Below are 27,039 nucleotides of genomic sequence, written 5' to 3' on the forward strand. Positions count from 1 at the left end.
CCACCATGCTTCACTGATGAGGTGGTATGTTTTGGATTTTGAGCAGTTCCTTTCCTTCTCCATACTCTTCTCTTCCCATCACTCTGGTACAAGTTGATCTTTGTCTCATCTGTCCATAGGATGTTGTTCCAGAACTGTAATGGCTTTTTTAAATGTTATTTGGCAAACTCTAATCTGGTCTTCCTGTTTTTGTGGCTCACCAATGGTTTGCATCTTGTGGTGAACCCTCTATATTCACTCTTGTGAACTCTTATCTTCATTGTTGACTTTGACACATATACATCTACCTCCTGGAGAGTGTTCTTGATTTGGCCAACTGTCGAGAAGGGGTTTTTCTTCACCAGAGAAATAATTCTTTTGTCATCCACCACAGTTGTTTTCCATGGTCTTCCGGGTCTTTTGGTGTTGCTGAGCTCTCCGGTGCGTTCTTTCTTTTTAAGAATGTTCCAAACAGTTGATTTGGCCACACCTAATGTTTTTGCTATCTCTCTGATGGGTTTGTTTTGATTTTTCAGCCTAATGATGGCTTGCTTCACTGATAGTGACAGCTCTTTGGATCTCATATTGAGAGTCGACAGCAACTGATTCCAAATGCAAATGTTACACCTAGAATCAACTCCAGACCTTTTACCTGCTTAATTGATAATGAAATAACGAGGGAATAGCCCACACCGGTCCATGAAATAGCTTTTGAGATGATAGTCCCATTACTTTTGGCCCTTTAAAAAGTGGGAGGCACATATTGAAACTGTTGTAATTCCTACACCGTTCACCCGATTTGGATGTAATTACCCTCAAATTAAATCTGAAAGTCTGCAGTTAAAGCACATCTTGTTTGTTTCATTTCAAAACCATTGTGGTGGTGAATATAGGCCAAAATCTGAAAATTCTGTCAATGTCCCAATATTTATGGACCTGACTGTATACTGTATATATGTGAACATGGTTTAGGTATGTGTATGGCTTTACATACTAGACCACGCCCCCCTTAATCTTTTTTGTTTTGCGTGCTTTTGGCGTGCACAACAGGACCCCTAGGGGCGCCCCAAAAAATATTCGCTTACCAAACAAATTGGGCTCGGGCCAGTCCTGAGTAAGGGTCAGGTACCTGCGCAGGTTCCCGAACATTGGGAATCTGCATTCAGCAGTGCACTAGCATGAACTGCTGAATCAGGCCCTTAGAGTATACATTGTTTACCTTAAATCATCTTCTCAACCACAGTAGTGCCCACTCCCAATTATAGGGCATCTCCTTCCTGAATGCAACATGCCCATGGAGGGTTCACTTCTGAATTTCCCAGGCAGACCTATCTTTTCATTTACTCCTGGCCCAATTCAGATAGCAAATAGTATATTCCATTCAGAAAGGGCCTGATTCATAGATGTACGTTCATCAGAAGATGAACGCACATTTCTGAAAGCTAGGGGTCTGCGTCTGTCGCTCGCAGACCCCACAAGCCGCAGCATGACTGACATGCTGCAGTGTTCGGGTGGCAGAGCAGGGGCATGCCTGGTTGCCGTTCCCATAAACAGGAGCTTGTCGTCTCTGTTTTCCTGGAGGGAAATGGAAGGGTCTGCGTTGGTGGATGCAGATTCCCGGCCTCTTGCGTGGCCAGTCCCCGGCCAGGCTGCGGGAGGCTTCAACTCCTGCAGCCTGACCAAAGTAGCAACAGTAGCGACCATCGGTCGTAATACTTGCGATGGTGATCCAGCCTGCGACGTCGGTCGCAGTGCTGGGATCGCAAATGCAGCAAGCAGGTGTTGCACACTTCCTTCTGTATTTGCATCAGACATGGATGATTTGCACAGCTGCATGTATGCGGCTCTGCAAATCTTTCCATCTATGAATCAGGTCCAAAGTCAATAAATAAAATAGTAAAAGAGAAGGTCCCACTAGTGAAAACCCAAAAGACTGCAGACCGACTATATTTGGGACCGTTTACAGTATATCATGATCTCATCCACACATATCGGCTGCCTTCCTATTTCTAATGCTAGCCATACACTAGCACGATTTCAGGCTGATTGCCCGATTTTAGACGCGTCGTACGAGGAATTGTGTCGAAATCGTATAGTATTTAGGTAGGATACGATCCAATGCGCGCTCCCGCTGCTCTTAAAACATATCGTATGATCAGATGTGCAGCCAATCATATCTATTGTAATTGTATGCAGTTTGTGCAGTGTATTTGTGTATGCGATGCATCATGCGTCTGACCGGTGTCATTTGAGTACATTTTGAAGAAGTGTTCTTTCAATGACCTTCCCTCCTAAACTGCAGATCGATCGTATCATGAAATCGTATGTACTTCGTGTGTCAATTGTGCGGTCGGGACTGCCAGGGAGCTGCCGGGGAGTTCAAAGGAAATCGTTAGATGAATCTCATCTTATGCTGGTCGTACTAGTGTATGGCCAGCATTAGTGTTTATTGTGTGTTTTGTCATATAAAATATTTCCATGCAAAATGAATGACTATGGTCTTTTTTATTCCTTCTTTTAAAGCTTTGATGAACAGACGCTGAAGCAAAATTGATTGTCCAAGTTGAACTAAGGCCCTGATTCAGAGCCGGACGCTCTGAATCAGGGCCCACCTCCATAAATATGGAGCGTTCTCCTGGACGCTCGTATAGCTGTGGGTCACCACCCACAGCATATACGAGCGTGCAGGGTGATGGTCGCGATGGTCTTGACCATCGCGACCATCGCCACTGCGAGCAGAAGCCTGAGGTTGAGTTTCTCAATTGCAAGGCCAGGAGTGATTTTGGCTCTATCAGAGCCAAAATCACTCCCACTGACATCACTAGTGATGTCAGTGGGGCCGGCTTCTGACGGTAGGCGTTTCCTTGGGAATGCCTCCGTCTGGGAGGCACGCCCACGGCACGCCCACCAAAGGGGGCGTGCTGTCAATCAACATCGACAGCACGCCCCCTTTGATCAGACAATCCGAGCGAAGGAAAGTCCTTCGCTCGGCGCGTCTCGCGCATGCGCACGACGGAGCTCCCTCCGTCGTGCGCATGCGTAGTGCAGACCATCGACCCACTTGCGAGCGGACAGCCGCTCGCGAGTGGGTCTGAATCAGGCCCTAAGTCTAATCTGTACATTTCTGTTTATGTGTTCCAAAGACTGGTTTACAGTTTGTAATATATTCACTATAGGATGATTTAGTAAGGCGGATTAGCATTTTATGTATGTGCATATTTACACTCATGATCTGACTGAACTTTAGCACACATAGCAGGTCTAATGCCGGTTGCAAACAAAAGTTCTATTACTATATCTTCATTGTCAAATATTATAAAATAGATAGAAATACTGTGCATATTATAATAGTATATTTCACTCTATTTATCAAACTATCATACATACAGTAATACCCCCTCACATAGGGGTCTATTCATCATCAGGGGCCGTAAGGCCTGATGATTAAGTATCCACCTCGCCGCAGGGGATACTTAGGTATCCACCTCGCCATGGGGGATACTTATAACCGAAGCAATTCAGCCGAGATCCGGTGCGGGGACAGCTTCTCCAAAAACAGCTGTCCCCACAATCAATAACACTTAGGGAAGCCAATCCCGTCTTATTTTTTCAATTCCGGGATTGATAAAATCTAAATTCTAGGATTCCCAGGATCCCCGGGATTAAGTTGAGCAATCAAAAGTTTATTCTTCTATACTTTTTGTCACTCGTCCCCTCCAAACCCCCACAGGAATAAAATAATTATCATGGCCCCCCCAGCCAGCCTAAGAAAAAAACTAAAAACAAACATTCAGTTGACCCTCCAGAGTTCTCTCCACTCCAGTCTAGTCCAGGTGAAGCAGCAGTGCAGCAACTTCAGCAAGCAGTCCATGCCCTTGCAGGGAGAGACTGCAGGGAGGCCAGAGCAATGATAGTTCAGAGTCTCCGGCTGCAGGAGACGTTCAGCTGCCGGTAGAGTGACACTGAGTGACACAGTGTCACCAGGGCCACGTGTCTGCAGCACTTTACACTTTAGTCACCGTCAATATCGGTGGCTCACCTCCACGGGCAGGCGACTGTTGAGGGGGCGAGCTGGCTGGGGCTGTGCCGCATAACATCTGATGTCACAAGCAACCGCTCAGCCACATAGCCTGCCGCCAGGCTGGGGCAGCGCCCTCTGAGCCAAGTGCTCAGCGCTGCCCGGCTACACTGCGCATGCGCAGTTCAATCCTGGAAATACCGGGATTGGAAACACCAATCCTGGGATTCAAATCCCAGAATTTTTTTCACAAAATCCCGGGATTGGCCTCCCTAGTAACACTGCTACTTCTGTCCCGTCACCAGCTTCTGCGCATATGTGACCTGAGGTCACACATGCGCTAAGTTGCTGGGTAGGCAGTGAGGAGGCAGTTGAGAGATCCACACGGATCCCTCTTCGCATCCCTTAATCTCCTTCCCATAGGACGGAGCAGGGCTCAGACAGGCAGGTAAACACCGAAAACTTTAAATGACTGTTACCTTAAATATATGGAAACTGTTGTTACCGCATGTGTAACTGGCCATTTAGTGATATATACTACTTACCTCTGCTGAATACCGTAGCGGCGCTTCACAAATCACTGGGAAAATTGTTCATCGACTATTTTCCCGGAGCTTTGCTCATGCACAGTAGAAAAATCACTGCCAACATAGGGCCTGATTCAGCAGATTTCTGATGTTTGGGAATCTGCGCAGGCGCCAGACCCGTTCTGCGCATGTGCAGAACGGGTCTGCGAAGCTACACGCAAACTGGCAGCAGACTGTCAATGATTGACAGTCTGCTGCCGTTTGTGGACAGGGAGGAGGAGGCGTGTTTCCGCCGTTGCGGGGGAGGGAAGAAGCCAGGATCTCAGTCGGCTGACGGAGATTTCCTGGCCACTTCCCCTAAACTGCAGCGGCCGGCTGCGGGACCCCATGGGTCACCGCAGCCGACCGATGGCACGCAGATTAACGATGCTGCGTTGGACAACGCAGCTCAGTTAAGTAATGCACAGGGGCGTGATGCCTCCTGTGCATTACCATATCTGCGTGCAGCTTTGCAATTACAATCCTTACAGAAACAGGCCCATGGTACGTACGCCATGTTCCCGGACACCTGCACATACGCAGTGGACTCAGGCCAGAGTCTACTCAACAGCGCCGTCAGTGATAAAGGAGGGGGACTGCACACAGGCCCCTTCCTCCCTTAAGCCACCCCTGCTCCCATATACTTTCTCACAATGATCCTTCTCATGGCTGCTGGCAACATCTCAAATAACTCTGAGCCCAGAGCAATCGCCACTCTTTTCCTTCCACTCTGAGGGCATTATTTATCAATGAGTTTTATCATTCACGATAAAACTCACTGTGTATGATAGTGGTGCTCCAGCCAATCAGTTCCCAACTGTCATCTGTTTGAGAAAATGACAGTTGGGAGCTAATTTGCTGGAGCACCATTTATCATATGCAACATGTTTTATCACTCATTGTGAATGATAAAACTCAGTGATAAATGAGGCCCTAAAACTTCCAACCCATATTGTAATTATGGTCTTTTCAGCATTATCCTCATCTCTCCACTACCCTCTCCCCTTTTCTTATGCACTCTGGAACGTGTGTGTGTGTGTATCAAACTTGCATACATCTATGATCTATTCATTTTAATATCACTCAATTTCTACCTCAGGGTCCTTAGGGATCCACAGGGATCCCTTGGGTATAGGTCTTGGCTCCACAGCCATGGGCACCACAGAGTTAAAGATGTCCTCCCAGGATGCACTGGGCCCCCTCCTATACCCCGCCCCCAGGCCAAGGCACCTCAGTTTTCAGTAGGTGCCCAGCCGGGAAGCTTGGTCATCGCAGAGGGGGGCTGTGTAACAACCCCTGAAGATCTTCAAGAGCGGTAGCATAGGACTGTCCAGCGGACGTCCATGCTACCGCTCCGACACCCCCGCCGGCGCCGACCACCGGTAGTGATCCGGGGAGCTCGGCGGGCTCTTGGGGGTTCCTGCTAGCGGAACCTCCGGGGGCCTGGGACTGTGGCCGGACCTACGGGGGGCAGCAGGTAAGCAGCGGGCGTCTGCGGTAGGCGCCCGCTGAATCACAGTCCGGCGTCCCCAGGGCTGGGGGCTCCCTGGGGAAGGCAGTATAGTGGAGCCAGGCGGATGCCTGCGCTCTCCACTAGACCACCAGGGATACGGGGCTGGAGCGTTGCGGAACGCGCTCCAGCATCCCGGGGGGTTAATGGCCTGCCAGGGGAGGATGCCTTCCCTGTAGCGCACAGGAGGCTCCTCCCCATCACTGCTGTCGGCGCCTTACATTAAGGCTTTGGCGGGCTGAGGCAGTGATCCTCCTCAGGCCCGCCTCCCTTCATCCTCCGGTGGCCATTTTATGTGACAGACGCTGTGGTGACAGGGTGCGGAGCCTGGGGTGCCCCTTACATAACTCTCCTCCAGTAAAGGTCAGCGTATGTAGCGCTATCACTGCCAGGCTGTAAGTCTGTGTAAGTGATAGTGCACTTAGTGCAGCGCTTCTGCATTGTATGTGACTTTATGCTAGCGCTGTGTGTGTGTGTGTGATCTTTTCTCCTGTCAGCCATTTTAGCTATCCCTATTTCTTCCTCTTGACCAGCCCTCTCAGTGCCAGTACTGTCAGGGTAGGAATTTACCTCACAGTATATGATTTATTTCTGTGAGAGGAGAGTCACATACCACTATGTCCAGTGAGGACTCTGTTAGAGGAGCACCTCTCCTATTTTCCTGCTCCAGATGTAAAGCAGGTGTGGGGGAGGGGGCGGTACTCCAGGATGGGTTATGTGCTGCATGTTTGGCCGTCCCTGGTAACTCTGCTGTACCCAGCACCTCTCAGGAACCACCTTGGGCTTGTTTTGCACAAGCCCTGACTGTTCTTGTAAATAGGCTTGCAGCCCCTCCTACGTTTCCACAATTGGGGTTTGCACAGCAGGCGGTAGTCCCGCCTCCTGTTCTGGGAGTTCTGGGACCGATAGTAATGCAGTACCCCCCGCAACAGGTCCTTAATCAGGCTGACCCAGGTTTGTCTGATTCTGGGGTGCGGAGCATACAGCAGGATCAATCCAGACCTGCTAAAAGACCGTTATTGTCATATCCATCCGCTCAGGATGATGAGGATGACGGGTCGTCTGATGAGGGCGAAATTCTAGATTTGTCGGACACTGACACTCCTCAAGCAGAGGCTAAGTCTAGTATTTACATTCCAGGCCTCATACGGGCAGTCCATGCGGCCATGGTAATTACTGACTACAACTTACCTGCAGCGCCTACTCATGCTTATTTTAAAGAGGTTAAAGGAGCTGCAGCAGTTTTCCCCCTATCTGGTCAGCTAGTTGATCACATAGAGGAGGCCTGGAAATCTCCAGGAAAAATATTTCAACCTCACAAGCGTCTGGCACGTACTTATCCCTTTGCGGAAGATTATTTCACTAAATGGGAGTCTCCTCCTCAGGTGGATTCTCACGTTACGCGCTTAGTAAAGAGCGCAACTTTGCCTATGCCGTCTATGTCTTCTCTGACGGATACTACAGACCGTAAGGTGGAGGTGTGTCTTAAGTCCATCTATTCCCTTGCTGGAGGAGCATCTAGACCAGCTATGGCTGTCTGCTGGGTGGCCCAGGCTATGGAAAGGTGGGCGGACGCTTTGGAGACATCATTTGCTTCTGAGGGGGGCCGGATATTACTCCAACCTTTTTCTGGTTCAAAAACCAAATGGATCATACCGACCTATACTCAACCTCAAGTCCCTGAACAAGTTTTTAAGGGTCCCTCGGTTCCGGATGGAGACTCTGCGTTCTATTGTTTTAGCTATGCAGCCTGGGGATTTTATGGTGTCCCTGGATATTCAGGATGCTTACCTGCATATCCCCATTGCCAGGGTTCATCAGCGCTACCTCAGATTTACAGTGTTGGACCTCCATTACCAGTTTCAGGCCCTACCATTTGGCCTTTCCACGGCTCCTCGGGTGTTCACAAAAGTAATGGCGGCCATTGCGGCACACCTGCGGTTGCAGGGAGTTCGCCTGTTACCTTACTTGGACGACCTTCTGTTGTTGGCAGGGTCGCCACAAGTCCTTTGCAGCCATCTACAACTGACAATATCGGCTCACGGCTGGATAGTGAACTGGAAGAAGTCCTCTCTAATTCCTTCTCAGAGAATGGTCCATCTCGAGGCATTGTTGGACTCTCAGCAACAGAGGATCTTTTTGACGGAGGAAAAGATAGCCCTGTTGCAGTCCAAGATACGCAATGTTCTAAGCAGTCGCCGAGTGTCTCTTCTCTCGGCGATGAAGTTACTGGGATCCATGGTGTCAACGTTCCACATGGTGGAGTATGCCCAGTTCCACTCCAGGACTCTACAAATGTTGATCCTGTCCAGATGGGACAGAAATCCCCATCGAATAAAGACGCAGATGATCAGGCTCACTCCGGAGGTGTGCCTGTCTTTGACGTGGTGGTTACAAAAGTCTCATCTCAGCAGGGGACGTCCGTTTTGGATTTCGGATTGGGTCCTTCTAACAACGGATGCTTGCCTTCGGGGCTGGGGCGCTGTGACAGGCCCGCATGTCTTCCAGGGCCGGTGGACGTCGGAGGAATCGAACCTGCCAATCAATATATTGGAAATTCCAGCAGTGTTCAGGGCGCTGCAACATGCAAGATCGTTCCTGCTAGGGAAACCTGTGCAGGTTCAGTCAGACAACGCCACCACGGTGGCTTACCTAAATCGTCAGGGAGGAACTCGAAGCCAAGCGGCTCTAAAGGAGGTGTCTCGCATTCTGACTTGGGCAGAAGGCAATCTGCTGGCCATTTCAGCCGTCTTCATTCCGGGTGTGCTGAACTGGGAGGCGGACTTCCTCAGTCGCCACGATGTACACCCGGGGGAATGGTCTCTTCACCAGGAGGTGTTCCAACTCCTGGTGGACAAGTGGGGTCTTCCCGAAATAGACCTCATGGCCTCCAGACACAACCGCAAGCTGTGGGCGTACGGATCCCGAACAAGAGACACGGGAGCTCTCCTGGTGGACGCTCTGTCGGCACGGTGGAACTTCCAATTCGCGTACCTGTTTCCTCCATTCTCCCTGCAGCCTCGAGTAATTCGAAAGTTCAGGCAGGAAGGAGGCAAGATCCTGCTGGTGGCCCCGGCGTGGCCCAGAAGGAGTTGGTACTCGGATCTCCAGTGTCTATCCATCGACACTCCTTGGCTGTTACCTCAGAGGCCGGACCTATTGTCTCAGGGTCCTTGTCTCTACCCGGACCTGAGTCGGCTACCTTTGACGGCGTGGCTCTTGAGGCTTCCCTCTTGAGGTCCAAGGGTTTCTCTAGAGCGGTGGTCAATACCATGTTACATGCTCGTAAGCCGGCTTCAGCTAGAATTTACCACAGGGTGTGGCATACCTATTTTGAGTGGTGTCGCCCTAAAGCGTACGATCCTCGCGAGTTTAGAATATCGAGAGTGTTGGCTTTCCTTCAGGCAGGCTTGGATTTAGGTCTACGCCTTGCTTCACTGAAGGTGCATGTTTCTGCCCTGTCGGTTTTGTTTCAACGAAGGATTGCCACGCGGCCTGATAGCCGTACCTTTATGCAGGGTGTCCTTCGCATCCAGCCTCCCTATGTCCATCCGGTAGCTCCATGGGATCTGGCTGTGGTCCTGAAGGCGCTACAGGATCCTCCATTTGAACCTCTGGGTTCTGTGGATCTGAAATGGCTTACGGCAAAAACAGTGTTCCTTCTGGCTATTGCTTCAGCCAGAAGGGTGTCGGATTTGGGGGCTCTTTCGTGTCGTCCCCCATTTCTAATTTTTCATTCGGACAGGGCGGTACTTCGTACCCGTCCCGAATTCCTTCCTAAAGTAGTGTCTAGTTTCCACATTAACGAGGAAATTGTGGTCCCAGCCTTTAATTCATCTGATCTCTCAGCTGGTGAAGCTTCTTTGGATGTGGTACGGGCTCTGTGGATTTACGTGGACCGTACCAGTTCTTTGAGAAAATCGGACTCTTTGTTCGTCCTATATGGATTTCATAGGAGGGGTTGGCCTGCCAATAAACAGACTTTGGCGCGCTGGATCTGCATGGCGATCTCTGAGGCATACACTCACGAGGGACTCCCAGTGCCACCCTCTGTGAAAGCTCATTCTACAAGATCTGTGGGACCTTCGTGGGCAGCTCGACGTGGCGCCTCAGCTCTTCAGCTTTGTAAGGCGGCCACGTGGTCCTCTGTCCATACTTTCGTCAAGCATTACGCCTTTGACACATTTGCTTCTCAGGATGCTTCCTTCGGGCGGCGGATTCTCCTCTCAGCACAGGAGCGTCCCCTCCCTTGAAGGATACTGCTTTGGGACATCCCCAAGGTATCCCTGTGGATCCCTAAGGACCCTGAGGTAGAAAACAGGAGATATGGTAAGAACTTACCTTTGTTATCTCCGTTTCTACGAAGTCCTTAGGGTCCACAGGGCGCCCGCCCTGATGCCCTGTGCTTCTGTGGGGGGGTGTTCTGGTCACCAGTTTCTGTCTCCCTTTTCTATGAGAATGTGAATCTTGTGTGTTCCAGACTTTCTTCTTCCTTTTTCCTCTCTCCCGGCCTATGGCTTGATACTAAAACTGAGGTGCCTTGGCCTGGGGGCGGGGTATAGGAGGGGGCCCAGTGCATCCTGGGAGGACATCTTTAACTCTGTGGTGCCCATGGCTGTGGAGCCAAGACCTATACCCAAGGTATCCCTGTGGACCCTAAGGACTTCGTAGAAACGGAGATAACAAAGGTAAGTTCTTACCATATCTCCTGTTTTTCCCTGACCTTGTAGAAACTTAGCATAGCTCCTCTGGTACTACATTTCTTGTAAATCTCTCCCATGGGTCTGTCCCTCAGCCACAATCCTAGACCAGGACATATACAGCGTGGTGGAAAAAGCATAATAATTTCTCCATGCAGCATGAATTCTGAGTCAAACCCACAAAAATTTCCCTTACCTCCACTTCCTTTGAAATCTACATAAACCATCTCTTCTGCCAACTCAACCTTTGTGATGCTGTAATTTGTTGCAACCCAGGTCCAGTCTTCCATTCCCTTGAGACCTTTGCTGCATGGCTCAGTTTCCTATTCTTTGACCTACTGATTCTTACACTTCGGGAGGAATTCGATTAGGTGCCAGGTTTACCTTCTGGGGAATAGCTCTGGGTTTCACGCCCAGAGCTATTCAATTATTTGCCCTGCGTGGTAAATCATGGGTTAATGCGCACTAACCCAAAGATTCCACACAAAGAGCTGGAATTTATAGGTTTTCCAAAATGTTAAATAAAGTGCAGAGTCTGCATTGTAATGCAGATTTTCCCTCGCACCTCCTGAGGCTGCAAGGAATAATTCACCCTCTGGGCAGTGGCGTAAATTCATCCCAGATGCCCGGAGGCAAGTTATAATTTGGTGCCCCCCCATTACAGCCACTGACACTAATGTAGCAATTTGCATCCAAACAGGCTATAGATAGACAAAGGCAGCAGCTGATGGTCTGACACAGAGCTCTCCACTAGTGTGTGGTGGCTTCTCATGTGCCAGCCCTAAGTGGGGTGAATATGTTGTGGACATAGGAGCTGGTGGCAGGCGACTCCATTGTCTCCCATAGTTCTGCCCCTGCCTCTGGGGCTTAGTGTGTGGGGTTCCCGCAGTTAATTGAATCGAGCAACACGTTGAATTGTGGGGTAAACCCCATACCTAATTGAATCCCCCCCTAAGTAACGTTGAATCCCTCCTTAACGTTCTTATGGACAGCCACTCTTGTCAATGGGAATAAAACTTCCACAAAATGTCATTATCTTAGTTCCTCATTTGGTTTCTCCCAGTAGACTTCATCTTCCACCCACTATGATGAGACTTCCTTGAACTTTTCTTCCTTCACTTCAACTTCATCTTTAGTTTCTCCAACTCAGCCTTCCAACTCTCTGACTACAAAATCCTAGTGTTCAGCCTCACTCTTTCTCATGGTCTCCCTTGAACCTAAATCCACATACACACAGTGACATCAAAATGCTATCGATCTGATACCTTTCTCATCTTAACGAATACTATTCCTCTCTCATATAGCTACCAGCTTACCCTGACCTGGCTATCTACAACAGTATACTCACTTGAACCCTAGTTAAAGCAGTTCCGGCTACCACTTATAGCCTTCAGTAATCCAAACATTAGCCTGGCACACCAAACAAACTCATTACCTGCAAAAATGTTCCCGCACTGCTGTGTGTCACTAGGGGAAATCTTGCTCCAAAACTGACTTCCTTCTATTCAAATTCATCCTTTAATCTTACAATGCTGCCCTATTACTAGCCAAGCAAACCTAATTTACTTCTCTATTATCCACCCAGTTGTGTAAACCCTCATGGTTTCTGATACCTCGAACTCTCCTCTCTACCTACATGCACTATCACCTACTCTCCCAACCCATGACTGATATCTACTGCAATATTTACAACATTTAAAAAGATATATCCTCACTGCAGAAGCCCCACCCTCAGTTCAGTTCACTGTAGCCTAGGGATGTAGTCTCTGAACTTGTCTCATCTCACTCCACAATTAGCCCCCTTAACACTAGTCTCTACTGTCATCTCCTTACCTAGTCTTTTACTGCATGCCTGCCTATAGCTCAGCTCTGCAACCTGTGTCTCTTCCAGCACATTTCCCTCCTCCTATAGGGCTCTATTTATTAACATTATTTTTACTAAAATAAAGTGAAAAGGGGTGTTTTCACACCCTTTTCACATTATTTTAGTATCACCTACAGTTACTAAAGGGCAATTGGAGTAGAATTTGTAAAATTTTACTCCAACCCCTAAGTATCACATATTTTTAGTAATCAGATCGCATTTACCATAATTGTAATGGGAAATGTGATCTGGCCAAAGTTACTAAAAATAAATTGTGAAAAAATACCGGGGGAAGCCCTGTGATAATAACGCCACCTCTAGGTGGCATTATCCAGGGTTTCCCCCGGTTACCGAACTCCTGCTCCACTATAACAGGCAGAGCAGAGCCCGGAGCCGGCCCCAGTGATAAGCTGTGTGGTCTAAACAGACCACACGCTGATTCACTGTAAAAAAAAGTAAAAAAAAAAAGTAAAAAACCCCCAAACTTACCTGACTTCAGGGACCAGTGATCGGGGCTCCGGTGATGTCCTCCCTCCAGTCAGCTGGTCTCCCATGCTGTACTGCGGTCCAGTCGTCACCTGACAGGGTCCCAGTGCAGTATGGGATGTCAGCTGACCGGAGGACATGGAGGACATCACCGGAGCCTGAATCATGCAGATAAGTGTAATTAAGGGAGAGGGAAGGTCGCGGGGGGTCCGCGATAGTGGGGGCGGGGCTTGGTGATGGGGGCGGGGCTTAGCGCTGGGGGGGAGGGTAGCAGCGGCGGCCGGTCGGTGCATGCATGGGGCACTTGTCACAGTATTTTTTTGCTAAAATACCGTGACTAGTGTGCTGAAGGGATTCGCAGGGACAGAGTTTTCTCGCAAGCTCTGTCCCTGCAAGGGATTTGTAGTAAATCCCTGTGATATTGCTGAATTCGCAATGCAAATTCACTCGGTAATATCACACTGCAATCTGCATTACCAATGCGGATTGTAGTAAATAGAGCCCTAAACACTTTCTTATCTCATAATTCGGAAGGAACCTATCCAACTACTGCCCTATTTATCGCCTCTCCTTTGCATCACAACTGCTTTAGTGGTTTGTGTACAAATGCCTATCTCACTTTCTCGCATCTCCTTTTTTAGCCTCTGCTATTCAGCTGCCCACACCAATATTTCCCAACATACAGCTGAGAGTGCCATATCCTCCAGGATCTAATACAAATATCTAACCTACAAAGCCCTCAACAGCAACACCCCTCATACATTTTTCAAGCCCTTTAATTTCTGAATCCCACTCCTGCTTTCAAAACTTCTCTGTGTCGCGTCTCACTTATGGAATTCTCCTGATCAGACTTTCTCCAAGACTTCAAATCTTTATAAGCTATCTGAAATCCTATACTTTTAGTAGAGCCTTTCCTATACCCATCTATACTATGCATACTGGTATAGCCCTTCTACTGCCTCAATCTCCATTCTGAGCCACACTCACTGCTCTCGCCTCAGCTGAGCCCTGTGATTTTAAGCTCTCTTTCGAGTAGGGCACTCCTTACCCTTGGCATCAACATCTGCATTCATTTTTTTTACCTTGTATACATTAGGCGCCAGAAAGAGGGGCACGGGGGCGGCTCAACCTACTCTAAAATATTTGTGAGGCACAAGTATATGTACTGGGTCGTCCGAAGCAGGGTTGCCACGGGGCCGGGCATGGAGATACTCCACTTTCCAGCTGCTCCACCTCCTCTCTCCCCACACCCCTCCTCTTCTCTCTCCTGTCTCTCTTGGCCATCGACCATCAATGGTTTACAAATATTGATGGTTAACCACCAATGGTCGATTGTTTAGCAATCAATGGAAGTAATCCAATGTTTGTTTTTTCCCCCTCCATGTGCTGTGGCATGCAGCTTAGCTCCACTCCCGAAACAATCTGCGAAGCCCGTTCCCACTTCCTGATTGGCCCGCTGCCTGGCCAGTATTAAAACACGGATGACCATAGGTTGATGAAACCATCCATGGTTTACAGCCGATGGTTTCATGCCATCAATGTCATCCACCAATGGTACCATTGATGGTGACCATTGATGGGTAACCTACCGAAGGCCATCCCTATTCTCCCGTGCAGCTGCAGCAGTGAGAATGTCTTTTTTTTCTAAACTTTGACAACCGGACAAATGTTACAGAAATATCACTTCCTACTTCTCACTAGTCTTCAAGTGAGGAGAAGCAGATAACGGCAGCTAGAGGTGCGGATGCCAGTGCTGGATAAGACAGCTGACGGTAAATGACATGTCATTTTAGTAATACCTGGGTCAATTAGCGCTGCCATAGCTGCCTATGGCAGCGCCAATATTGTAGCTTGCATTATCGTTAGGAGGCAGAGGGCCTGATTCAGAGCCGGACGCTCTGACCAGAGCGCTCGCTCTGAATCAGTGCCCTCCTACCTGAAAATGGAGCGGCCTCCTGGCCGCTCGCATAGCTGTGGGTGGCCACCCACAGCATATGCGAGCGGCCAAAAAGATGGTCGCAATGGTTAAGACCATCGCGACCATCGGGCTTGCGACGAGACCCTGCGGTAGGGTCTCGGTGACCGCAAGCCCTGGAGTGATTTTGGCTCTATCAGAGCCAAAATCACTCCCACTGACATCACTACTGATGTCAGTGGGGCCGGACTCAGACGGTAGGCGTTCCCAAGGGAACGCCTCCGTCTGGCAGCCACGCCCCTGGCATGCCCACCAAAGGGGGCGTGCTGTCAATCAACATCGACAGCACGCCCCCTTTGGTGCGAGACCCATAACGACGGCTTGGCTGTCGTTATTCGGGTCTCGCGCATGCGCACGACGGAGCTCCCTCCATCGTGCACATGCGCAATTCGGCACCATCGACCCGCTTGCAAGCGTCCTGCGCTCGCGAGCGGCTCTGAATGACCCCCACAATTCACAACAGACCCACCCTCGTCTCAAGTTTTTACTGTTATTAGTTTCTTCTTTTCATATGTCTGCTTTATTTTCATGTGTTATTTTCTCACTAGTCACAATGGGGTCTATTCATCATAACTAAAAACTCGATGGAGGTAATTAGGTTTAGAACTTGCATGGAGTTCTACCTAAGTACCGGAGGAATTCATCACTCCTCCTCTCCATAAGTCTCTATTCCGAAAAGCTGTCATTTTTGCGATACTTTTCCCTATCTGCACTAACTTACCGCAGTTGTAATCACTGCTGCGCATGCGCCATTACGTTCACAAAAGCGGCGCATGTGCAGCACTGATTACAGCTGCATTGATTCTGGGGGGTAACAGCTGTCCGCTGTGTAGCGTCTCCTAACCAGGCGAAAATCAGCAATCCGGCTCCTGGTCCAGCTGCAGATATGAATCACAGGAGCCACAAAGGATAGTGCCATACACCTTGTAGTGAGGTCCGCTGTGCTGTGATACTCAAAGCAGGAACACAATCCCTCCAGATGGAAACAGTGTCATAGTCAAGCAGTAGATGGGTAATAATAAAAAGTCCCTGACTAGTTTCTCCGTCATGTGACGGTTTTTTCAAAGGGTTAATATCAGTGTGAATATGAAAATTCTGTCCAGAACAATGGACCTGCATGCAATGGTGAATCAGCCCCTCTGTCCTCAAATAGCTACTCACTTTTCCTTTTTTTCTCTTTTATAACATATTGCATCTGATCTTCATTTTCTCTTAAAATAATCTATTAATTCCAGTGCTGCCAACAATATTGACACTCACGGAAGTCAGAAAAATAAAGACCTTTTACATAATGAAATTATGTGAATGTAGAAACAGAGTAATCAGGCATTCTATGTAAAAGTAGCATTATACTCTTTATTGTTATAGTGTAAATTCATGACACCTTATTCTCAGCTAATATACTTAATGTATTATTGGCATCAAGGAACATAGGACCTCATTTAGAGTCTCTCGCTAGCGCTGTGCGCTCGCAAGTGGCCCAATGGTTTGCGTACACGCATGCGCATGCTTCGTTCTGCGCATGCGCGAACTACTCTGTGCGATCGCAGGCCGCTCGCTCGCCCAACAAAGACAGCCCAGTGAAATGAGTGACAGGAGAGGCCGTTTGTGGGTGGTAACAGGGGCAGGGCACTAATAACGGGGGAGTGGAGGTGCGAATGCAGGCGTGCCTGAGTGTTTCAACGCCATTTTAGAGGCATGCATAATTAACACGCAGCGTCATAATACATGTCACATGCCTGTTTTTTACACTGAAGTCCTCGCAGTGCTTGCGGTATGGTAAGGCAACCACAAGCGCTGCGATCGCTTCCGATTGTCCTCGATGTACCAGTGTTTTAATACACTTCCTGGAGATGACGTGTGCTGGTGGGCGGCTCTGCCTGGGCGATTGGGCGTAAGCTAGGTGCTCGCTAAAACATAGTGGGCGTGCTTATGCCTTGGCGAGCAATCGCTTCCCGTGGCATCACTTTGACAAATTTGCATACGCTGGGGGCGAGTGATCGCATCTAGCAAGAGACTCTGAATGAGGTCCATGGTCCTAAGTAGCCACACATTTCTCATGTTGTAAGTGTTGTATTATGCCCAAGATCTGTAATCAGTATGGAAGGCACATGCACACTGTTGCCTAGACTTGTACACATATCTCTCTCTCTCTATCTATCTATCTATCTATCTATCTATCTATCTATCTATCTATCTATCATATATCTTATCTATCTATCTATCTATCTATCTATCCACACCCATTTGTGTTGCATAAGCCTAGGTGTTAGTCCGCATGCATCTACTTGGGTTCACGAATGCGCACAACGAATCGGGCGTTGGTGGAGGAGTTGTACAGGAGTTGATCTGATTGGATCCCTCTTTGCAACCCCAGACCTCCTTCCTATGGGTCCGGGAACAAACAAAGGTTCCATCTGTCAAACTCCGAAAATGTAGTGTATTTGGAGCTTGATGAATATTGGTGCCCGTAAAATGGTATGGGGACTGCGGGCCAGATCGGGACTAAAGGGAAAGCAGGAGATATCTGCAGCATTACCTTTATAATCAATACTTAATTTCTACAAAAGTAGGTGAAAATGTTAATTTTACCTACTTTTGTAGAAATTAAGAGATAATGAATAGACTCATCAGGAAACAGTGTATTGCTACAACTAGATATAGTGATGTACTTATAGATTAGAATTTGTTCTCATGGTAGGCCTTCAGGGAAAACAATGACTCATTCAGTCCCATTGACCAAATGAAGTGCTCCCTTCCCACAGGAGAAAACATTGTGGGCCCCACTTAACAAAATTTTGCTGTTAGTGTGACCACAGGAGCAGAACGCTCTACATATAAATACATGAGCACTTATAAACACATTGATGCACACACATTCACATGCTTCCCATTCAGTGGTGCTGGATTTGCAATGACAACTTGGCAGTGTTCTGTTTAATTGCATGCCAACTACTTCTACCCTTGGGGCATTTCCCATACAAATGAAAAACCCCTTGTTTCCAATTTCAAAATACTGTTAAGAGTTACACTACCACAAAAACAACAAACCTATTTTGGTCATGAGGAAGCAGTGTGGGATAATTGATGCAAAATGATGTAATTGCTGCAAATGACCTACAGCCTGACCTGTATTATGTGTAACAATCTTCAGAGCATTTTTGCATTAGAAGAATCTATTTGGTCCCTACATTGTTCAGTGGTACAATGTATTAAGTCATTCTATAGAAACATAATTTATTTACTCCCCTACATTTCGTGACACCTTTTATATTGAGATCAGAACCATTAGCTCTTACAATACAGGTATCTAATTTACACACTTGCCTACTCTTCCAGAATATCTGTGAGCACGGCTGCCAAGAGGTGAGAAGAGGGGGAGGGCGGTTACTAATTTTCTGGGCCCGGGCTTGTTGGAGACCGTCATGGGCCCGGGTCTGCTGCCGCTGACCCCCTCCTTCTTACCTCTCAGAAGCAGCTGCAAGCTGGGCTGCAGTGAGCCAGGAAGGCTGCTGCTGCTGAGTAGCAGCATAAGTCTCCTCTGCCTGTGCAGGGGGGAGCAATAACACTACCCCCCTCCCCCCCCCAAATTGCCCCTGGCTAAGGGGCTCATAGCACCCACTGTTTAGCGTGCAGTACTGCACAAATGTCTTGTTTTCCTAAGCGGGACATGGCCACACCTTCCGCTGTTAGGCCACGCCCCTTACAAGTACCGGGGCCCAGAACAGCTTTCTATGGGCCTGTCTGTGAGACTCCAAGGACAGTAGCCAAATCTACCAGATCCCACCTACAGTCCTAGAGTTAGGTAAGTTGGCAGGGTCTTAATAACTGAAACTAATGTGAATCGTGTCATCATGGTCCCACCCCCTGCTGCACGATGACGTGGTAGTTTCATAGCATGGCATGATGAAGCATATCACACACTTTCCCCTTGTACCTCCCCTCCGGGATCTCTCAGTGAAGGTTGAAGAAGTAGTTCTCTGTGTACATTCACATCATTGTCACCCAGATACCACCATGAAAATCCTATTTAGAGGCTGCACAGAAATGACTGAGATGCGTACCACCCTAATTTGTGTGTACTAAGTGGAAAAAAAATCACTAAATGTGGGCACATGCACAGTATTGGGTGGCTCAGAATTGGGGCCAGAATCCTGTAGTGTTTTGAGGTAAGCCAGTGTGAGTGCTGACTTTAACAGTGAGCAGGTGATGACATGCATGTATACCTAAGGTATACATTACATTTGTAAGAATATTTTTTTTGCTTTATTCATTCATTTTGTTTGACTTTTACATTTGTTTTAATTTGATTTCCACATAGATGTCTGATAACTCTTTCTGAGATTTGAACATGATAGCACCCAAAAGAAAAAAGATAAATAACGCCCATAATAGATCCCTGGGATTGTCTGTCCCACTTCAGATGTGGGCATTTAGGGGACTGTTGACGGATGGACTATTATTTTTGTTACCGACCAGTGAATATGGTCAGTGAATTGATTGGCTAATAGGAAGCTATAAAAATACAGTTCTATTTGTTTGTATGGAGAAAGTGGGGGCAGGTCATTGTAGAACTAGCAGCATTGTACAAATGGGTGATTTTTTTGGTTCAGTTAGATTCACATCTTTTTTACTCTTAAAGGAATACTTTTCCAGAGAATATATAGCATCTGCTATTACTTTGCAAAGTGTGAAAGCTTGACAGATCTACTAAATCTAAGCAGTATTATAGCCAAAAACAGTATAACATGACATGACACTATACATAAAAGAGCAAAATGTGATTTTGCTTCTTACCTTGTATTTGTGTTTGAGCTTGGTTGCTAAATGGATTTGGGTTAGTAAGTGTGGGCCGTGGATTTGGATTGGGCTGCACCCTAATACTCTGCCTCCGTATAAGCTCCAATTCACTGTAGCGTTCCGTAAAATGCTTACCCTGTTCTTCCAGCTTCTGCCGGTGCCCTGAAATAGTGAATATAAATCTGTGTAAATCTTTGCAAAATACATGTTCTAAGCACTAATAAGTGCAGAATTATGACAAGGACTGTATTAATACAAAAATGGAGACTAAACGGCAGCTTGTGAACAAATTCTGGGGACTGTGGACCTCATTCAGAGTCGGTCGAAGCGGCCGCACGGTCGTACGTGAAAAGGGGCCGTATATGCAAATGATTCCCTCGCAAGTTGCGTCCATAAGTTCGGATTGGTAGCTGGCCGACCAAGGGGAGGAAGCGGTCGGAAGACAAAAAAATACGCCCCCTTCTTGTACGCATTGCACGTCATCTCCGGGCATATAAGGATTAATCGAGACCATCTGCAACCATCGAAACTGGTCGTAGAGCTTAAGGTTGACCATACCCTCTCTTAAGCTCTACGATCATGTCAGTGTAAAAACCTCCCATATCACATGTGCCATGACGCTACTTTGTTAATTATACACTCCCATAAACCGTATGCACTCCCACAAAACGCCGTTCGCATAATTAGGCACGCCTGCGTTCGGATCTCCACTCCCCCATTTTCAAGCACCTTCCCCTGTTACCACCCACAAACGCCTCATTCTGTCACTCAAACTACCGACCTGGCGGTGTTCAAGGAGAGAGAAATTTCTGATCGTAGCGGCTAGTTTGCGCACGCGCATTACAAACTTTACGCATGCGCAGTATAGCGAACATCGGTGGCGTACAACCATGCGGCCGCTTCGACCGACTCTGAATGAGGTCCTGTATGCCATCTCTGGATGGCATACAGTAACACTACCAAGTTCCAAAAAAAATGCTTTTTCGGTACTTGATGAATGACATAGTAAAGTATTGGGACTGTGAAGACTATTGGGGGAGAATTGTAACCAGTTACCTAGTTAATGAATGGGTCCATTACTTAGAAATTACAATTGGACATGATAAGTTGGTAATAAAAGCAGTTAAGTGATGATGAATAGGCCCCATTGAAATCCCATCTTGTCTCAATAGGCTCTTAATGATAATGACAACTGTAGGCTGACAGTTGTTCTCTTGGCCTCATATGAAAACATCTTTATGTCTAAAATTAGAACAGTTACATAATCAGATTATCAAATAAATTGTATACACAGGCATCTGGCTTACATATGAGAAAATATCTTATTCATCACATTTACATATTCATAGTAAGACACAAGCACATTTAGAGAACATCTCTTTAGTAGCCTAATAAAAACCTTTAAGAAAGATTTAATGATTAACCCACTTCAGAGATAATGATTATTTAACGCCTGCAGTGCCTGATTCTGCGTCGCACGCAAAAGCACAGACAGCAGCGTCTATTGGTGTCCGCCTGTCTGCGAGTTTATGCAAATGCCGCTACAAACTACTTCCCTTGTGTCCATCCATTCAGCTGAATGTGCGAAGTCTGAGTTGCTCACTTTTAGCATCCGTGTAATACCGATTGCTGTGTCCTTATACGCCACCATCGGTCGAACCATCGAAACTTGCACCAGCCCTATGGCAGGTACAATTTCTCCATCTGACCATGGCCTCCTATGTTTGCTTCTGTACTTCTATGAACGCAACCGTTAGCATTGACATGCCTGCGACACACCCATAACACGCCCACTGGACGGACCATATTTGCATGCATCTCTAGCCACCTACCAGTCAGTGCCCAGGACTGCCCATCACCTTTCTGCAACATTTCTGATACCAGCTGTCCCAATCGCAACAGCACCTTTGTGCGCATATGTTCAGTTGCAAAAAAAAATGCTCAGCTATGTGAACATTGGCATTGTATGTGGCTCTGAATGAGGCACATAATGATTATAGGGAACAAGAGCTTCAATACATATTGGTAGCTGCTCAATCACTTCGGTAATATCACTCAGGTGCATGTAGGGGAGGGGTTATTCTATACAAAAATCAGAATACTGGAGGTCTCTAAATACTTTGTAAAAATCTGGGGTGCAGAACCCCAAAGAGCCTTCGCCGGCAAATATACGCAACTGAGATCTCTGAATTATCTACCACCATGTAGTTTTACAAATCTTATTGATGATTTCATTCTGAGTGCTGGGGAATACCTTTTGCTGTTTCTTGTAGGGAACAAGAGCTGAGCATATACAGTATACTCAACGATGTAGCAGGGAACCCTGGGCCAGCCCCCGACCGTAGCACATATGATGTCACAGAAGAAGGGGCTAGGAGCAGGAATCTCTGAGCTGGGCTCCTCTCCAGGCTACAGAATGCCCTTCCAGGCACCCCAAAAGCCGACTACAGATGCCATTAGGGCAGCAACGGGGCCACACCCATTGCTTTTTGCCCTTATGAAAAAGGGAGGTAACCTCTGACTTTTCGGGTCTCATGACACCAGAAAAGAAATCCCCATTAAGTAGCGCTAATTGAATAGCCCCTGGCGATCAATTAGCCAGTGATAAATTACCATGGATAATTGAATCTCCCCCTATATATTGTTATACAGTAAAATAAAACAGTTTACATTTTGGTGTTGCTGCACTGAATGCAATTTTTACAGCTAAAGATTAAGCAAATATTATCTGTTCTAGACTGACAGCTAAATCCATCTGTACATTTTTGATGTCATATACTGAAATCATATATACACAATTAGTAGCTTATTTGTTTAATCAAGTGAACAGTAGAAAAACAGATGTTTGCTTCTGTATGCACAAGTTTGAATCTTACGATTTTGGTAATAAGGTGCTATATGGTGTTTGATTCAATACATTATAATGAAAATTATAAACAAATGATACTATTAAAACTCTGATACATGCAATCTTAAGCTGGCCACACACATGGCGATCTGCACACGATCAGTCGATGTGTACGATTTGTGTACGATTTCCCTTGAAACTCTCCCCGGCAACTCTGCACACGATCTCCACACGATCTGTACACGATTTGGTGTCCAATCTTCATATGATCTCTCCTGCAGTCAGACTTTCACAGTGCATCGTGTCCTAGATTGTCAGATCTGCCCTACTGCACGGCAGATCTGACGATGCGATGTGCGACCAGCGGGGACGCGCATTGCATCGTGATCGTGAGTGGGGACTCACAATTTACTCAGGATTTGGCCATATTTTACACAATCTGTCGGTCCAATGTGCCGGAATCGTCCAGATCGGGTAAAATATCGTTATGTGTGTGGCCAGCCTTACTGTAAAAAGGAAAAAAAAACATTCATGTTAATGTCAAAACTGACATAAACTATTTATTGAATTCATTGAGCAACCTGAATGCTGGCAAATTAATTAATTTATTAACTGTATAAAATTTCAGTTATAAGCATACCAAACTACATGCCTGAATATTATTTTGGTATTGCTGTAACCCAAGGACCAATGTTTACAGTAAACAGTAAAGTATTGAATTAATTTTAATATAATACTAAATCAATATGCATAACACATCAAATATTCTTCACATGTGATAACAGACAGTATTGTCAATATGCAGGAAAATGTTCAGGGTATGTTCCTGGAATGATCTGGGTGAAATTCTGTATGCTAAACTGTAACCCTATATGTTTACTGAATGAGCAGCAAGCAAATTAAATATATTGTAGAATATGGAGCTATGTGATGTAACATGTTCTTACATGCATCCATATTATTATCTTTTGAGTTATAAATTGATATTATTTTGAAGATGCATCGTTTCAAATATATACAGTGTATAGTATATGCCATTTTGTTTGCTCAAGTACTTGTATAATTTTTGTTATTGAAGTGGCTATCACTGATCTTGGAAATAATGGGGAAATGTAAATAGAAGGTAGTAATAAAGGATGTTTCCTTACCAATATTGGGGTTGATTCTGGTGAAAGCAAAGCAAAATAAATGTTATATAATATATTAAACATTATATATTATAGAGATGGCCACAGGCCCTTGATGGTTAGCAAAAATCGATGGTCCTCCACCATTGATGGCAGAGAGAGAGAACAGCAATGTTTTCAAACCCAGTGCAGGGAGTAGATCTTTGCGCAGCCCCAATGCGACCCGTAGAGCCCATATTGGCCTGCCAAATTTTGCCACCCACTGTATTACAGCCACTGCACTGATGCCCGTCAATAGTGCAAACCATTGTTTCCTGTTGAAGGCCATCCCAAATATAATTGGACACATCTGTATAAAACCACACAAAGGGTAAAGTTGATGACCTCACCTTGGATAACAAAATAGATTATCCCACCACTACACTGACAGTCATATTCAATGCACATAAATATACAGCGATTGTAACTATACACACAGTTGAAGGAACTGTATATTATGTTAAATTAACATAAGGCAACACATTCTTAATTCATTTCCCCTTTAAATTTGAGCCTTATAATAATTATAATATACTTATATGTACAAAAGTCCTTCTAAATTATTTTTAATGTCTATTTATCTTCCCTGATTTTTCTATGAGTCTTTGTGAACAGGACTGCCTGCAGAGAGCTTAATATTCCCATCTCTGAAGTGGGAAGACATATGCCAGAAGGGTGAAATGAGCTGGTCACACTAAAATCCTTTGCTCGTGAGCACAGTGTAGTGGGAATTTTCTCAGTGTTCCCCTCAAGCAATTAATCTATTCATGCAAACTTCCAGTTTCCTCACTGGAAGTAAAAGTTGTGTTTCAACCAGTTTTGCATAGAAATATTTAGTACATACAGTATCAGAAACTATACAAATTGTATATAGGAAATATTTTATTCGCAGCCTGTAATTTCCTGCTTCACTTCTGCATAGTATTAATGGCCATAACTGTTGGTACCTGCAAAGTTATGACATGATAGTCACCAAGTATTTGGGTCATATAGCTTCAATGTACCACTCACAGTTTTATTATGGTCTTAGGTACCAAAGGACAGAAGTTCTTATCTTAGCTATTCCAGCTTCTATTTGTTAAACATATTAAACACCAATTACCATTGGGTTTGTATTCTATTTTTATAAAATAGTGGATCAGAAGTGGGCTTGAGAATGAGGTAATGAACACACATGGCCAAGGTTATAAATAAGTGGATGAGGGCAGAAAACAAGATAATATCCTATAATTTACTAGAGAAAATGTCAAATCTTATGCAGTTGAAATATTGCACACAGTACAAAATACTATTGGATCGAACTATGGGCCCATTTTCCAAATTGTGAAATATTACACTAAAAGAAAGTAAGCTAGTAATATTGATGCAACTCAGGACACATGCTGTGTACAGCTTTTCCTAATGAAGTTTATTCATCCTTTTAAACATCTGTTCACCAAGGGCAAGTAACTTATTTCTGCCAAAAAGTGCATCTGCTGAAAATCTTTTTAATGCAGCCAAAAACGAGAGATTAGTCGATAAATTCAACAACACTGAACCCAACGAGTTATTTCCAGGCTGTTGTAAGTCTATGGCGCAAAGTGCTCCCTCTAGGAAATGTGTAAACCATGTCAGTGATGCAACTCAATTACATTCTTATAAATATTATTTGTATAATTAAGCTGTATACACACACAACGATTTTGTAAATGAACGATTTTAGTAAACGATTTTCGTTCATTTTTTCAAGGGACTTTTTTGAACTACAAACGATTTTTGTATATTCCCTTAATGAAAACCGTTGAGTTGGTCAGTCTAACTGAACTACTAATGTGAACGCGCATGAACGATAATCGTTCATCGTTTTAACTCAGAAAGTGTAAGTTTTTTTTCAACGATTGAACGACGATAAATTATATCATTAACGATAATCGTTAAAAAAATTGTTGTGTGTGTATGCACCTTTACGACCTCATTCAGAGTTGGTCGTTGCGGCCGCACGGTCGTACGCCACCAATGTTCGCTAAACTGCGCATGCGTAAAATTCACACTAGCTATTACGATCAGAAATTGCTCTCTCCTTCTACTTGGCCAGGTCGTTAGTTTGAGTGACAGGATGAGGCGTTTGTGGTAACAGGGGAAGGTGCTTGTGAACGGGGGAGTGGAGATCTGAACGCAGGCGTGCCTGACTATGCACACGGCGTTTTATGTTTTATAAGTAGTATCATGGCACATGTGACAATGGCGGTTTTTACACTGACTTGATCGTAGTGCTTAAGAGAGGGTATGGTCAACCTTAAGGTCTGCGAGCAGCTCCGATGGTCTCGATTAATCCTTATATGCCCGGAGATGACGTGTAATGTGAACGAGAAGGGGGCGTTTTTTTAGTCTTACGGCCGCATCCTCCCCTCGCTCGTCCAGCTAACGATCCCATCTTAACAATGCAACTTGCGAGCGCTTCATTTGCATATCCGGCCCCTTTTACCTTACGACCGTGCGGCCGCAACGACCGACTCTGAATGAGGTCCTTAGTGTTTATTAACTAAGGCCCTCATTCAGAGCCACTCGCAAGCGGGCGCACGTACGTTAGGCGTACGTACAAAAATATTTAAATTCAAGGGCTCGCTCGTATTTTCGATCGCATCTAAAAATCCTCCCCAAACTCAGACGACCCCTCCTCTAACTAACGAGCGTGCGAAATAGCGAGCGTACATCCCCGAAATGGCTTGAAGGGAACGCACGCACAAGTATAAACCGGAAGTGGCCATGTCAGATGTCGATTACCTGCTCCTTTATTCTGCCTACCTCCATCAATCGTATCATGCCAATCAATGTATCAATTAGCTTAATGTTTTTTTTTTTCAACACAATGCAAGAAACTTTACTCTTGTCCGTGTTTGTGTTTACCCGCAGAATACGTACGGCTTAAACATTCGCTTTTATTGCTCAAAAAACATGTTAGCCACAATGAGACAATTGTTCTATTGCTGTGGATCCCCGCATATTTTCCGGGGTTCATTTCTTTATTTAAATTTGCTTACGCATGTCACTGCATCAAGCCTATCATAACTCTCCAGAGATTTCTGGCCCTGTCGAACACATGACTCATACACTAACCAATCAAATTGCTCCTGTTAATTTCCAAGCT

The 27,039-nt window shown here is 46.0% G+C and overlaps 1 protein-coding gene across 1 annotated transcript in view; it reads right to left on the reverse strand.

Annotated features, from left to right (window-relative positions):
* RUNX3 (RUNX family transcription factor 3) overlaps positions 1-27,039 on the reverse strand; it is a 77,203-nt gene that overhangs the window by 16,867 nt on the left and 33,297 nt on the right. Inside the window, exon 4 of the mRNA XM_088460580.1 lies at positions 19,896-20,060. Coding sequence (XP_088316706.1) covers positions 19,896-20,060 — 165 coding nt within the window. The remainder of the gene's footprint in view (positions 1-19,895; positions 20,061-27,039) is intronic.

Source organism: Taudactylus pleione, unplaced genomic scaffold (genome assembly GCF_031769625.1).
Source record: "Taudactylus pleione unplaced genomic scaffold, aTauple2 ptg000007l, whole genome shotgun sequence".
NCBI lineage: Eukaryota > Metazoa > Chordata > Amphibia > Anura > Myobatrachidae > Taudactylus > Taudactylus pleione.